Source organism: Leptonychotes weddellii, chromosome 2, assembly GCF_054177405.1.
Source record: "Leptonychotes weddellii isolate Sample4059 chromosome 2, ASM5417740v2, whole genome shotgun sequence".
In the NCBI taxonomy this organism is placed as follows: domain Eukaryota; kingdom Metazoa; phylum Chordata; class Mammalia; order Carnivora; family Phocidae; genus Leptonychotes; species Leptonychotes weddellii.
In genome coordinates, this window is record NC_138370.1 from 22892427 (window position 1) to 22908804 (window position 16378).

Below are 16378 nucleotides of genomic sequence, written 5' to 3' on the forward strand. Positions count from 1 at the left end.
GTCTAGAGAAAAGATCAGAAATTACAAAACTGCCTTTCAGAGGCTATGCCAGTTCCAAAATACTATCTCTGGACAAGCTCTGGTATGCTAATAAATGTCCTCTGATCCAAACGGTACAGGTAATGTGTGAAGACAACAGGGAGACACTCCAAGGACATGGTAGTAAGATAGCCCCAGAGATTTAAACTAACTAAGTCAGCATGTGGTGAGAAGCCCCATTGTTTCCTAGAAGTGATACTAACTCATTTGAGAAAGAAAACGTGAACAGAAATAGTCAATTTGCCAAGAGTTTGGAGAAACAAAATATGACAGTACATACAGTGTTATCCATGGAAGGGAGGTACTGAATCCAAGACATGTGAGCAGTTTAATGGCCTAAAGTGTTCTTTTCTTCAGGTAGTATCAGTTTATCAAGCCTTGCTGCGGTTTGGGAAGAACATACTTGAGACTCACCACTTTGGGCTCTAATTGCAAGCTTAACTGAACCACCTTCTGATTTGCTAATATGACCTCCAAGCTATCATTCAGGAAAAGGAGGAACTCTGGATGAGAGCATCGGAATTCCATTCCACACAGAGCAAAATCAGAGAAGCTTTCTGATTTATACATTAGTCTCATGTGAATTTAGTTTGTAGAGTTCAGCCCCGAAGTCTGTCAATTTAGTCTATGAGTTCTGAACATTCTGAAAAATACAGTTCCTGACCCTTTAGGACAAAGAACCAAAGCCCAGACAGTGTATTGCACAAACTTCACTCTTTGGGGCTTCTCCATAGCCAGGCTCCTGCCTTCTCTTACTAATAGTCTCTATCTCGCGGAGACTGCCCTCAAATTTCTTCACAGACATTCTGGGCAGTTATGCTAAGGGGTAGGATAAACCCTGACATGTTTGGAACATAAAAAGTAGCAACTGGGCAGGGAAAAGAAAGAAACCATTTTATCACAGCATCTAACTGCAACGTGGCGATAGGTCTTGGGTCAAATGATAGATTTTCACTAGTTGGATAGGATCAGGTCTAGAAAGGGTACTTCACACTGCTCTCTTATTCACCCGTGAACACAAGCTATAATAGTTATCTGTACTGTGTAGAAAATTACCCCAAAATGTAGCAACTTAATACAGTGAACATTTATTATCTTACATGGTTTCTGCAGGTCAAATCTAGGAGTGGCTCACCTGGGGCTTCTGGCTCAGTGTGCTTCATGTTTCTCTCAAGCAGTCAGACCTGCAGTCATCTGAAGACTGGGGCTGGCTGGTCCACTTAACAAGATGACTGCCTCACAGGGCTGTTGGCAGGAGGCCTCCGTTCCGTACTCTGTGAGCCTCTCCACTGGGCTGTTGGGTATCCTCATGACCTGGCAGCTGCCTTCCCTCAGCTTCCCTCAGATCCAAACAAGGAAGGACCTTGTCTCTGAAGTTGTCACCATCACTTCCACTTCATTTTATTTTATTAGTTTTTAAAGATTTTATTTATTAGAGAGAGAGCACACACAAGCGTGAGGGAGGGGCAGAGGGAGAGGGACAAGCAGACTCCCCGCTGAGCAGGGAGCCCAACGCGGGGCTCGATCTCAGGGCCCCGAGATTATGACCTGAGCCGAAGGCAGACGCTTAACCGACTGAGCCACCCAGGCTGCCCCTTCATTTAATTTCTTAGAAGCAAGTCACTAAGTCTATCTCACACTCAAGGCGGGAGGAGATTATGCTCCACCTTTTATAGGGAGGAGCATCCAAGAATTCAGGTTCATATTCTAAAAACCACACACACACACATCCTGGGTTATGCCTGGGTTCCTTGCTGGTACACGGTCAGTATCTCTCAAGGGTCTCCACATTGGGAAAACGGGTTCAAGAAGAACTCTATTAATGGACATGGCATATGACATTATTAGAGGTCTTCGTCATAACCTTCCCTAAACACCATCGTCTTAGAAATTTAGATTACTTGTCCCTAAATAAATATCTCGTTAAGCATAAGTTTAACTTCTCTAGGCTAAGTAGAAATTATTATTAATAAAAACCCTGAAGGGTAAGAATGTTGAATAGGAGAGTGTTGAAAATAATACAAAAACTTTCTTTCATTTTTTAATTTATCTCTGCACCCAACGTGGGGCTCAAACTCAACCCAGAGATCAAGAGTCACACACTAAACCAACTGAGCCAGCCAGGTGCCTCCAGAAAAACTATTCTTAATATATACTTAGTAAACTCACCGACATTTTTTTAAAATTTGCATTTATTTATTAAATGTGTATAGAACCTACTACATGTCAGGCACTGTTAAAAGCGGTTTACACATAACTGGTTGATTACACATGAAGTCATTTAATTCTCTGAACAGTCAGATAAGTAATATTATCACTATTTTACAGATGTGGAAATTGAGGCACAGACAGGCTAAGTAACTGTCCTAAGGTCACTGGCAAGTAAATGGCATTTGGCTCCAGAGTTCATGATCTTAACCGCTTTCAGCGCTGCCTTTTAGAGATTCCATAATACAGTGGGCTTCCTAAGTGCTAGTTAGGAAAACAGCTGAGGATTTGCCTTGCATATCAGTCTTTGTTATTTTGAAAGTTCTTAAACAGCGTGAGACAAAACAATAGGAAAACTTAAAAAGCATTATTGGTCTTCCCCCTGAATTCAATAAGAATTACTAGAAGAGGGAGATGCCTGGCTGGTTCAGTTGGTAGAGTGTGTGACTTTTTTTTTTTTAAAGATTTTATTTATTTATTTGACAGAGAGAGCACAAGTAGGCAGAGTGGCAGGCAGATGGAGAGGGAGAAACAGGCTCTCCACTGGGCAGGGAGCCGGATGTGGGGCTCAATCCCAAGACCCCAGGATCATGACCTGAGCCGAAGGCAGCCGCTTAACGGACTGAGCCACCCAGGCGCCCCGAGTGTGTGACTCTCGATCTCTGGGTTGTGAGTTCCAGCCCCACAATGGGTGTAGAGATTATTTAAAAATAAAATCTTTAAAAAAAAAAAATTACTAAAAGACTGTCCTCATGTTAAGGCTATAGGTCGTTCTGTCCAAAACTTTAAAGTGGTTCTGCTTATTATTAACTAACTGTGGTAAATCGTGGTGGTGTTTTTGTTGTTTTTACTTACAAAAGTAATATAATTTCATTTTAGATAATTTAGGAGATGGGGAGGAAGTACTTCTCATCCTATGGCCCTCCCTCAAGCACCACTGCTTTTATCATTTTGGTGGCTGGTTCTTAGTGTGCAGTCCAACCATTAATGAAGGGAGATGATCTCTTTCAGAGACTTGGATCTTAAAGCTTTATAATCCCCACTGTCGACCTGCTGTTTCATCACAAGAGGGCACCAGGAAACAGGATCGCTTTCCCCCTCTTGATTAGCAAATTGGTTCTCTTGGAGAATTTTATTATCCTTAGTAATCTGACCCATATTAAGGCTACTTGAGACTTCAATAATTTTTTTTCTTTTTCGGCTGTCAAATCATTCTTTATTGAAATATTTTCCTTTCTAGTTTTTGACGAGCTGGGCATTCCACTGCACCACTGTTGATATATCATCTGTGATATCACAAGGGTGGCGGCCAACAACATTGCAGCCCACAGACTGGGCGTTTCCAGAGATTTCTGCCACATCTGTCGGGCAGCGTTGACAGTCACATCCAAAGTGCTATTTCCACTGTGCTTAATGTTTTTTCTGCTTCTTTCTGTCTTTTGTTGGTGGTGTTGTTGCCTTCAATAAGAAATTTACTTGTTTTAAAAAAATCCAAATGCGGGCGCCTGGGTGGCTCAGTCGGTTAAGCGACTGCCTTCGGCTCAGGTCATGACCCCAGGGTCCTGGGATCGAGTCCCACATCAGGCTCCCTGCTCCGCGGGAAGCCTGCTTCTCCCTCTCCCACTCCCCCTGCTTGTGTTCCTGCTCTCGCTATGTCTCTCTCTGTCAAATAAATAAATAAAATCTTAAAAAAAAAAAAATCCAAATGCTGGCATTGTCCAGAAAAATTTAACAGGTTTATTTATAATTGTTATACAGTTGAACGGCTGAAACGTGTTCACTGAAACATTTTGACTTGCATTAATGCTTTATGTCCCTGCATTTATATTAAAAATTCACACACAAATGACAATGGAAAACCTGCCAATACCTGATTTCTGTCCCCTATTTTTCCACTTGCAATCATATACTCAGGTACCTTTTGACCCCATGGAAAAAAATATCTAACGTTCAGAACTACCAATAATAGGAAGAAGAGAAAAAAAAAATTTTTTTCTTAAGAATGAAATGTTTTCCATCATAGTGGATTCTTAAGCACGTTCCCCACGTATGCGGCGCGCTAGCTGGATGTCTTTTGGCATAATTGTGACACGTTTGGCACGGATAGCACACAGGTTGATGGCTTCAAAGAGGCCCACCAGATAGGCCTCGCTTGCCTCCTGCAAAGCACCAATAGCTGCGCTCTGGAAGCGCAGATCTGTTTTGAAGTCCTGAGCGATTTCTCGCACCAGACGCTGGAAAGGAAGTTTGCGGATCAGAAGTTCACTGGACTTCTGATAACGTCTGATTGCACGGGGTGCCACGGTCGCAGGCCTGTAACGATGCGGTTTCTTCACCCTTCCAGTAGAGGGCGCACTCTTGCGAGCGGCTTTTGCAGCCAGCTGCTTCCTTGGTGCTTTACCACCTGTCGATTTGCAGGCAGTCTGCTTTGTACGAGCCATGGCTTAACCCCCTTCTCCTTCGGCTGGAGCTCGGCGAGCTGGAGGCAGCGCTGGCGCTGGCGAGCGACGGCGGCTGCGAACACCTTTCTGTCTCTTGGTGGCCCCTTGAGGGCTTTGATAATCAGGGCAGAGGCCAAAGGTACCACTTCAATCCGGGCCTGTCTGTTCTGAATGTCTGTTTCGCTGTAATCCTCAGACCCTTCCAATCACCTGTTGCCTTGGTGATGTCATCACCAACGTTTTTTGGAGAAAGACCCAGGGGTTGCCGATCGTGCCAGGGCAGACGTGGCCTCAACTTCCCCACCGGTGCGCCTCACCCATGCAACTTCGATCTCGTTGGGGTCGAACTTAGGCGGCATGATGGAGGCAGCTGAGGTTGGGTGAACCTGGATTGGGGACAACCGAAGACAGCTGCACCTTGGCCTCCTTCGAGCTGAAAGCCAAAAGCTAGATTTCAGTATTTTCTTAAACATAAACTAGGAACAGTTCCTTTCCTGCTTTCTTCAAAGAGAGAGAGATTTTAATATTTTAGAGCATTCACCAAGAGTAGACCCAGTGACCCTAACCACATCCAACAGGAGGCTCAGGCATTATGCCCTCCCCCAGAGAAGCATGGCTGGCCCTACTGCAAACTCCGTAAAGAAAGGTTTGCTCAGGGGCGCCTGGGTGGCTCAGTCGTTAGGCGTCTGCCTTTGGCTCGGGTCATGGTCCCAGGGTCCTGGGATCGAGCCCCGCATCTGGCTCCCCGCTCTGCGGGGAGCCTGCTTCTCCTTCTCCCACTCCCCCTGCTTGTGTTCCCCCTCTCGCTGTGTCTCTGTCAAATAAATTTTTAAAAATCTTAAAAAAAAAAAGTTTGCTCAAATCCTATTCATTAGCATTCCTCTCAAAGGAGTTTCATAACTTCATATAAATGTAAATGCTGTTTCTGAATTTAGATTTTCTGTTTCTAGAACCAACTCTGCCTTCCTCTGGCTCAGACCTTTGAACCAGTCCCTGTTCTGTGTGAAAAACATTCCTAATGCTGAAGGCCCATGCAATTTTTACAACCAGTAAGTAGGCTAGTCCCTGATGGGCTAATCACTTCTTCCTGAGTTGTATGCTTTCCAAAAGTCAGTCGTTTGTTCCCAAACTTGTTTATGCAAGTTTTGCTTAGTAATTACATAATTTAATTCAATATTACCCAAAGCAGACAAAGAGGAGCATGAAGAGAGTTGTGATCTCTATGAAAATAAGTTGAATGCTTGGGAAGACCTGATAAAGACCTATCTGATATCAGGGCCTCTCTCTAAAGATAGGTCTTTATCACGCCTTAAGAAAATCTGTTGTGGAATTAGGTGTGGGCGAAACAAATGTGTAAGTTTAGGCAGAGGAATCCATCAGAATTCTGCCCTCAGTTTTCTCCACAGGTGTCTTGAGTCCTCACTCCACTGAAACTAAAATTGACAGCACTACTTGCTGGTGTTAATGCATGTCTTATGTACCGCCCCCATCTGTAGACTCCACTCCAAGAAAAGGCCTTTTAGCCCGATATCAAAGGAATGATGGATGAAAGGACTTGTATGTTTTTAATTAAAAATAACATTTTAGGGGCGCCTGGGTGGCTCAGTCGTTAAGCGTCTGCCTTCGGCTCAGGTCGTGATCCCAGGATCCTGGGATCGAGCCCCGCATCGGGCTCCCTGCTCCGCGGGAAGCCTGCTTCTCCCTCTGCCACTCCCCCTGCTTGTGTTCCCTCTCTCACTGTGTTTCTCTCTTCAAATAAATAAATAAAATCTTAAAAAAAAAATAACATTTTAAGGCTACTTATTATAAGTTTGTGATTCCCCACTTTAACTGACTTTTCTCTTTAACTGACCAGCTATGGATCCTGGCTACCTAGGGAAGAGAGCTTCTACCACAGACTTCCACGAGCTGCCAACCACACAAAGGTAGGGGAATAACGCACCGCAATGCTTGCTGGTGACTTATATATACTGTCAGGTGAATAAAATTTCATTTTTATAAAGATGACACATAGAACCCCTTATCTCTGGGTTAAATGCACTTGATTTTTAATAGAGCAGATTTTTAGAGTTCAATTACCTATAATATATCTAGGTCTATTAGCTGAAAGAATGGTTTTAGGTCTTTCAGCTTATCCCATAACTGTGCCTAAAATATGTTTTCTTTTTACTTAAGGCTGACTGGCACAATTGTAGATGTGTGGTATATATTGCTTAAATGTGTAGAGCCCAAAAGAGAAGTGTTTGACTTGTATTTACCCCTGTGGTTAGTGAACCTCTGCCGTAGTGCTCAATATATTTTATAACTGGAAAAAGAATAACCCACACTTGATCCCATATGATCTTTACATTTTAACTTTATCATAATGCAGTAAGAAAAATTGGAAAGCTCTTTACTGAATTACGATAAATTGTTAAATTTTGTTTGTGCCAGATGACAGAAAATGCCTTTGAATTTTGAAATATGAAGAGGGAAACCTCGTGCTGTAAATGATATTTTGCTAAAGTTAGCTTCCTCTTTCTGCAATATATTAGGGCCCCTTCCCTATATTTCAAGTCTTGCCTAAAAGAAGAGCCATATTATTGGATCAAGGGTAAGTGCCCATCCCCGTCTTCCTCCTCCTTAGCAGATTCTCAAATTTTATTCAGCTGTCCATGCAGTCCACAGGTAGACCTCAGTCAGTCCATGCCAATGAGTGTTTGGCCTTTCCCTGGTCCACAGGTATGCCTATACCTTAAATTTGCCTAATACAAGCTAAGGGAAGAACTTATCCTTGAGGGAGATTGTCCTTCTATCACTGGATGTGAATAGAGGATGGCAATAGGGAAAAAATGTAGGTGCTTCAAGAGATAATATCTCAGCAAGCGTGAGCTGGTTTTTCTGTTACTTTCAGAATTGTTGTATCCTAACTGATACAAAATACCAACATTTTCCAAGAAATTTTACCTCAATTTGTAAGTGGCCTGCTTTGCTGATGTAGTTAGTTAGTACGTGCCTGGTCTATCTGTTGAACAATCCAGCGCCACCAGCTGCAGCAGGGATGGCAAATTGAAGAGGGGCAAGAGTGCATACATGAGGAGGCCAGATGAGAGGGGTCATTAACGAGAGATGGTGGCTTTGGGATGGACCGTTAAAGATAGGGACAGATGGGAAAAGAGCCATTTAGGAGGTAAAAGTGATAGGATTCAGGGATGGACTAAATATTGGGGGAAGGGAGTAACAAGCTGGCAAACATGACCCAGGGTTTCTATTGTGTAAGTAGCTGGATGGTGGTCTACTCCCTGAGCTCCAGAGCCCAGGAAGAAGGCAGGGTTTGATATTAAAGAACAAGACTTGGATGTGGGGCACATTGATTTTGAGATGCCTTTGAGACATCCGATTTAGATTTTTCTACAGCAGCTCAGGACATAATTTATCCTTTTAAAATGGACAATTTGGGGGATTTTAATACATTCACTGAGCTATGCAAACATGATTACTAATTTCTTTTTTAATATTTTCATCACTCCAAAAAGCAAACCCCATGCCCATGAGCAGTTATTTCCCATTCCTTCTTCCTCCTAACCCTGGCAATCACCAGTCTCCTCTCAGTGTCTGGATTTGCCTGTTCTGGACAAGCAACTCATCACAGAAAATGGATCCTCAGTCAACTTACTGGCTGATTTCTCATCATAAATCATGGAGCTTTTTCCTCTCCTGGGGATGGCATCCACAGGCATTCAGAACGGTCCGGCACTTGACATACGATCGTAGGCTATCCTGTGATACAGCCTCTAGCAGAATTAGGCTGTCCCGAACCCCTGGGAGTAGAATCATTTAACTCTGTACCAGGAAGGTTGGGAAAGCACCAAAATCTGCAGGTGGTATGGGCGCAGGCCGATTGGAGGAGTTCGTGCTGTGAGACCTACAGTTCTTATGAAGTTGTCTAAAACGAAAACACATGTCAGCAGGGCCTGTGATGGTTCCATGTGTGCTAAGTTTGTTCATGACAGGATCAAGCGTGCTTTCCTTATCGAGGAGCAGAAAATCATTGTGGAAATGTGGAAGGCTCAAGCACAGAGTCAGAAAGCTAAATAAAAAAATGAAGTTATTTTTAACTTTTATTTTATTTTATTTTTGAGTAATAAAAGAAATAAAAAAAATCAGGGAGGCTAGAAGGCAGTAGGGTGGTTTGTTTATTTATTTTTCAGATTTTATTTTAAAGTAATCTCCACACCCAGTGTGGGGCTCCAACTCACAACCCCGAGATCAAGAGTCGCCTGTTCCTCTGACCTAGCCAGCCAGGCACCCCTAGAGTGATATAGTCAAAGTCCTGAGAAAAAATTGTCAACCAGTTGAAAAGAGGTGCTCACAAACAGATATTTGTACACCGGTTGTTCACAGCAGCCTTATTCACAATAGCCAAAAGGTAAAAACAAACCAAGTATCCATTTACAGAAGAATGGATTAAAAACTATGTATTATGTCCATACGGTGGAATATTATTTGGCCATGAAAAGGAAAGAAGTATGGATACATCCTCCAATATGGATGAATGTTGAAACATGCTGAAGTGAAGGAAGCCAGACCCAAAAGGCCATATGCTGTATGATTCCACTCATCTGATGTGTCAAGAATAGGCAAGCGTACAGAGACAGAAAGTAGACTAGTGGTTGGCAGGTGGTGAAGAAAAGGGCAGTTGGGAAGTACAGAGTTTCCTTTTAGGATAAAGGAAATATTCTGGAATTGAACAGGGATGATGGTTGCATAGTAGTGTGACTATACTAAAAATCACTGAATTATACACTCTAAAATGTTTAAGATTGTGAATTATGTTATATGAAATTTACTAAATTTAAAAATTGTCTATATCAGAATTGGGAAAAGATGATGAGACTGTTTCCCAATATCTGGATAAAAAGAACAAAACTGAATTTATTGGTGGCTCTAGTAAGGGAGAACTGTGCTTGTCAGGCATGGTCTCCGGGAACAGAGCAGACTGCTGATCTCATGTAGGGTTTTTGAGAAGTGTGGAATTCATGGATCGGTGAGCTTTCAGAAGTGTGAGTGGGTTGACATCATCTGTGGAACTGTGGTTGCTCGGGTGAGACCTATTGATTGGCTGGTGCTCGGGTGCATTTTTACTAGAACAGGTCCATATTAATTTATTACCTGATTTTCTTTTTTTCTTTTTAAGATTTTATTTATTTATTTGAGAGGGAGAATGAGAGAGAACATGAGCAGGGGGGAGAGGGAGAAGCAGGCTCCCTGCTAAGCAGGGAGTCCGACATGGGGCTCGATTCCAGGACCCTGGGATAATGACCTGAGCTGAAGGCAGACGCTTAACCCACTGAGCCACCCAGGTGCCCCTGTTGGCTGATTTTTATAAGCAAGAAACAATACCAGTTGATTTGCAAAAGCACGTTCACTTCAGCTAGTTGTCACGGATAGACTGAAGAGACTTAAAACCAGTTCCTGGGGCGCCTGGGTGGCTCAGTTGGTTAAGCGACTGCCTTCGGCTCAGGTCATGATCCCAGAGTCCTGGGATCGAGCCCCGCATCGGGCTCCTGGCTCAGCAGGGAGCCTGCTTCTCCCTCTGACCCTCTCCCCTCTCATGCTCTTTCTCTCTCTCTCTCTCAAATAAATAAATAAATAAAATCTTAAAAAAAAAACAAAAAAACCAGTTCTTGGCTCCTTGTTACCATGGCTACAGAATTATCAGTCTTTCCCTAAATTTGTAGGATCCTTCTTATTCTCATACCAACCTCTTCACTTATGTAACCTCTTCCCATGCTCTCCCTCGAGATCTGATCAACAAGAGGGAAAGGGTAGGAATCTCCTTCACTACTGGCTCTGTGTTTCTTTACCCATGTATTTATTCAATAAATTGTCTTATGGGATACAGAGGAGGAGACTAATACAGTCCCTGTCTCGGAGTCTAGAGATGGAGCCCAACTACACAGTGGATTCCAGTTCAGTGAGGAGGAATACCCAGGGAAGCCTGAAGAGGTCACTCGTTCTGTCTAAGAGAGGGAGGGAGTTTCACAAAGGAGGAAAACCTTGAGTGGACCTTGACCCTACCTCAGTCCTGGCCCTTACTCTATCAGTGTAAGTATGCAGGACAAGTCAAGAGAAAAGGCCTTCCAAGGGAAGCAAGTTCACAGTATATTGTGACTAAATTTCTATGTCAGTTCATCTAGATAATAAATTAATATCTGTTATCTTGTGCTAGGCGTTTTGCCAAGTGCTTTAAATGGAATATCTTACTAAAACTTCACAAAAACCTTATGATTAGATACCACTGTTGACCTCATTTGCCAAAGAGAAAATTTAGTCTCAAAGGACTAGAGAACTTGCCCAAGGTTATGTGGTAAGTAGTAGAGACTGGATTCAAATACAGTCTGACTTGTAGCTACTTGGGCCCTTCGATAAATTACAAGTTCAATAGAGGGAAGAAAAGCCTGGCCTACAGAAGAGGGCATTTGATTTTAATGTGAAGTACCCTTAATCCACCTTAATAAGACATTTATGTTTGGGGTACAAATCATGATTTGCATTCAAAAAGTATTTTAATATTAGAAAAAAGTATTTTGATACCATATATATCCCATAATTTAACAGATGATAATAACTTCATTGAGTAATTCTGCCTGAGCCATCAAGTAAAAGGAACTAAAATTTACAGAGAAAACTGGTTTCCTCCTTTAGAAAGAAGCTTATAACCTAAATGGGTGACACAATGAGAATGACAGGTATCTATGTACATTTATTAAGGCTCAAATCAAAACACTGATCACCTAAGTACTTATCTGGTGGTACATGGATTATATGCAAAATGTGTTTTTCCCCCCCTAAACAGAAGGTCTATAACTTCCATCAGCTTCTTAAAGAATTCTAACTGCTACCACTCCCAAAAAGCTAAGACTGACTGCTCTAAAATTCTCAGCAGAGAGAAATGACTAATACATTCTTAATGTTGCTTCCATTTACATTTCTTTCTCAGTGTTAATTACTGGTTGGATTATGCACTTTGCTTTGGTTACCATTTTTTCTAGTCAAGGCCTTTTAGGTCACAAGGTAAAGACATCACTTCAAACTAGTTGAAGCAAAAAGGCCCTTATGGAAGGCTCTCGAGATGGCTAATGGAATCTAAGGGCATCAGGCAGAGGTGGGACCCACAGAGGACTGGACCAAGAAGCCGGCAGTCGGCTTCCCTCGCTTGAGTTCCCTCACATCGTCCACTCCATTGGTCTCAGCAAACCGGCCATCACTGCTGATGTGTGCACATGACCCACCACGGTTGCCCTCACTCCCTGGTTTATGTGTCCTCTGTTCACTGACCTGCAGGAATGACTACCTAGCATCTCACAGTCCCAATTCAGAACTCTCAGGATGGAGACTTTCTGCTCGACCCACTGCTAGTCTCATCAACCATAGCTAGGAAGGCAAGTATGACTGCAGCTGGAAACTCCTGGAAAGGGGAGCAGTGGCTGAGGGACACCCCATCTGTGTCTCCTATTCACGCATTTGAAAATGAATTTGCTTTTCTGGATGGCTGGATTTCGGGAAACTTTCATTTATGATAGCCACTAGAATCTGAAAATACTCTCTTTTCCGATGGAGAGGATAATTAAGAGAGAAGACTTTACATAAACAATGATCTTACTTTTATTTTTTTAAAGATTTAATTTATTTATTTGACAGAAAGAGAGCACAAGCAGGGGAGTAAAAGAGGGAGAAGCAGACTCCCTGCTGAGCAGGGAGCCCGATGCGGGGCTCGATCCCAGGACCCTGGGATCATGACTTGAGCCGAAGGCAGAGGCTTAACCGACTGAGCCACCCAGGCGCCCCTGATCTTACTTTTAGATCAAAATCTCCTTTGTGTTGATTTACATCTATCTTTATTGCAGTCCAAGCCTTGAGGAATTTGTGTCATTTCCCACATTACGTTTCAGGTCCTGGTCACCAACACTACCACCACCAGCCGGCCATCCACCCACCCGCCTACATACACATTTAGCTAAAAAGATGCCTTCCTGAATATTTAGCTTGAGAGTTGTCATGGTTGGGGAGCCTGGATAGTTCAGTTGGTTAAGCCTTCGGCTCGGGTCATGATCCTGGGGTCCTGGGATGGAGCCCCGAGTCTAGCTCCATGCTCAGCGGGGAGCCTGCTTCTCCCTCTCCCTTTGCTGCTCCCCTTGCTTGTGCTCTCTCACTCTCTCAAATAAAATCTTTAAAAAGAAAAAAAGTTGTCATGATTGATCTATTGGTTAATATCAATCATCTGAAGAGGTGAATCCTGACCTGTAGGGTCTTATATATTTTATTTCACACATCCTCTCCCATTTCCGAGAGTGCTGTGAGATCTGCGCTTTTTAAAAAAATTTGAATGACTATTGCGTTAAGAATTAACTTTGACTATTTTCCAGTTCCCATTAAGCTAGTAAGTGACATGGAAACCTCAGTGGGGACTCCTGTTCAAATGGATGCACCCAGGAGACCCACACACTCTGTTATCCACCATTCATACAGCAGGCAGCTGCAGACACTCCCTTCAGCTTCAGTGATTCTAGTCTAGAGTCCTGTTTGTCACGGACCTCACAGGAGGGTTAGACCCAGATTAATGAGAAAGTCTTTGGCGACCATCAGCTCAATGGTCCTCAACCTTGGCTGCTCATCAGCTCCGCATGCCAGACTTTGCAGTCCCTGAAAAACTTAAAAGCTTCCCAGCTGACACATACCCCCAAGGTTGAACACTATTAATTACATTTGATGGAATTTTTCTGACAAAAATGTGTGGTATAAACTGCAAAATAAGGCTAGGATTTTTTTTCCAGATTTCAGTTTCATTATAAATATGTCTCATTTAGTACATGAGATTTAGAAAAAAGAAAAGCAAAAGGAAACATTTACAACCCCAACATAAAGAGACAACCACTGGTACCATTTTATTATATTTTCTACTAATGTTTTACCCATCCATATTTTTGCATAACTAAGGCCCCAATGTAAATACACAAGACTGCTCGGGTTTATTTTGTACTACTTGACATTACAAGGGAAGCATTTTCCAGGCAATACAGGTAGAAAATAAGTAAAAATCCTTCCATTGCCTTAAGGTCCAGCCTTCCCACCCACTCTTAACCCTGCTGGGTGAAAATAGTACCTCACCAGAACAAACATTAAAACACAAAAACATCAAGTCTGACTATGGGGTTTACCTTAGAGCCTTACCAGATTAAGACTCTCTTAATAACAAAGCCCCCATTTAGCGACTTTGAACTGCCTTCCCCTTCAGACTCTCAGGATCGTTTGCTCTGTTGTGTATTTCCGATAGACCTTGCTTGAAGGCATCTGGAAATTCTTGAGAGGATCTTTGAGTCCACAACACCAGTTTCTGAGCAAGGACCCAACTGTCTCCTCCCTACGTTCCCAAAGGCAGTGTGCCTGTGATAAATAATGGGATCTCTGCTCCAGAGGGAGCAGCCACCCCAGCTTAACACCACCCAGGTGAAGGCAGGGAGCCCCTTAAGCGAAGGTGTTCCTTATCCCTCTCAGGTTTCCGACAGCTCCCTCAGAAGCAGTTTGCCAAAGGCCAGAGTCCTTGTCAATGGGCAACTCTCCTCCTCTCTGAAAATCTAAAATCTTTTTGAACGGTTTATATTTCAGTTGGGTCATTGTACAAAAGTATTTTGCAGTAATTATGGAGGGTCCTTCAGGGAGAGATGAAACAGCTTAAAGAAATGATCGTACATATGCTATATGCATACATAGAAATTATTCATAAAGTACAAGTGTGAAGATTGTGTGTATGAATACACGCTATTTACATTGAAAAGGAGAGTAAGTCAGACTTCATTCTAGGAGACAACCCACCCCACGGTGTACCTTATGATCCACACGGGGGTGGAAATGACAAAGCTCCCCTCAGGAAGCCCTACCAAAGGATACTTAGTGAGAGAAGGAAGACCTTTGCCCCTAAGGGGCCCAAATCAAGACTTTCCAATTTGTTTGCATAAAATACTACTGTTTACAAAGCAAACATTAGCAGAACAATTCAACAAGAATGGCTGTTGTCTTCCTTCCAGGTAAAACACTGATTTCTTTAGAAGTGAAGACAAACTAAAGCCTTCACAATGAATTACTCTTTAGAAACAAATCATTCCAAAACTGTATGCAGAATGCTGCCTCTTTCCAAAAGAAATTTGAAGTGGGTGAAGATAAAGAAAGTGTATGCATCAAGATGAACAAAATAGAAATGAAGGTAGCAAGCAGGGAAGTGAGGAGAAGCAGATGTGCTGACCCCGAGAAGTAGGTGACGACTACCGTGATTGATCCTCGGATTTGACTTTGAGGTGAGCACATATGCAAATCAGGAAATAGAGAACCTGGAACAACGAAGGGCTAATACATGGTAGTTAATGTTAAAATTCATAGTCAGTATTACATTTCCCAAATACCCATGTTATTTCACCACAGGAAGTTGAAGCTACATCGATTTTTCAGGTTTTCATATTGTAACGAGACACCACTGGATCAGAATCTTCTAGAACGTTCCGGCACCAAGCTCTACTGGACTGTGTGTACGCTTACTCTTCTAACCCAGAATCACTTGAGTCTTGTCTTTTAGGAAATAAAAAAGAAGGGTTAAACTAGCAATGTGCCTTTGCCCTATGTTTAGCTCCTTCATCTCTGTCCTGAAAGTTTGAGGCAATAAGTTCCCCAATACTTTGGTCTGAAAAGCATCTCCGTGATTCTTGGGAGCCATGACAAATAAGAAAAAGAATAGGTGACATTGTTCTCATCACATGTAACAGATGGTTTCAACTAGAAGACTCTCAAAATCTATTTCTAGTGCAGGTCAGAGACACTGGAGAATCTATCCAGACAGGATTCTCCTATTACGCCTCTTGGGGACCTGAGATCCCTGCCCGCAAGAGCCCACTTGTATAGCCCAAGGCCCAGTGCAGTCCCTGAGAGTCTCCCAGAAATGGCACGCAGGTGGGGGTCTGGAGTGAGCCCCATGTCTACGGCAGACGGTGGTAGGTGCCAGGGGCACAAGTCCAGACCTTAGACACCAGTAAATAAGTGAATGAGAACCAAAAACATCCAGAACAAAAATGACCCTAATGGCTCAAGTTCAGGCCAGAAAAAAAAAAAAAAAAATTTTAACAAAGGAAATAAGCTGTCAAAATAAAATTGTCAAAATGAGACTTCACAGATTTCCTCATGTACACAGCCTCCTTCTTTGGTCATGAGTGTTGGATGTTCCTCAATCTCTCTAATGATCCAGTTCTCATCAGAAACTAACATCAACTATTATTATTTAGCAATTCTGCCTTAACGAGATTAAGAAGATGTGGGGTAAGGGGAGCGACAACAGATGGAATATATTCTATTTTCTGAATTGATAAGAGGAAAGGGCAGAATGTGGACGTGATCGATTTCTACCATTAATCAAATAAAAAATACTAATTTCCTAAAAAGAAAAATTGTGAGTTAAATGCCTCTTTACTTCTTGAAAAATCTGCATTTGGTCCCAATCCACCAAAAGGATTGTAATTTTCTTGGATTTATTTCAGGCTAATAACTATCCTATCTTGCTTTAGAAGTTAAAAACTTCTAAAATCAGGGACACCTTGGTGGCTCAGTCGGTTAAGTGTCTGCCTTCGGCTCAGGTCATGATCCCAGGGTCCTGGGATCGAGCCCCG

At 42.6% G+C, this 16378-nt stretch overlaps 1 protein-coding gene and 1 pseudogene across 2 annotated transcripts; one reads left to right on the plus strand and one right to left on the minus strand.

The window, feature by feature from the left end:
• Positions 1–4277: 4277 nt before the first annotated feature.
• On the minus strand, positions 4278–4688 carry LOC102732330 (histone H3.3A-like). Its single transcript, XM_006747083.3, has one exon. The coding sequence runs from the start codon at positions 4686–4688 to the stop codon at positions 4278–4280; it is 411 nt and encodes a 136-aa protein (XP_006747146.1).
• Positions 4678–9904, plus strand: LOC145717822 (large ribosomal subunit protein eL34 pseudogene; annotated as a pseudogene). Its single transcript, XR_014141270.1, has 2 exons — positions 4678–5737; positions 6544–9904. The product of XR_014141270.1 is annotated as a large ribosomal subunit protein eL34 pseudogene (transcript).
• Positions 9905–16378: the final 6474 nt, after the last annotated feature.

Coding starts and splice junctions, on each gene's coding strand:
- LOC102732330 (XM_006747083.3), bottom strand. CDS start 4,688: ATGGCTCGTACAAAGCAGACTGCCTGCAAATCGACAGGTGGTAAAGCA.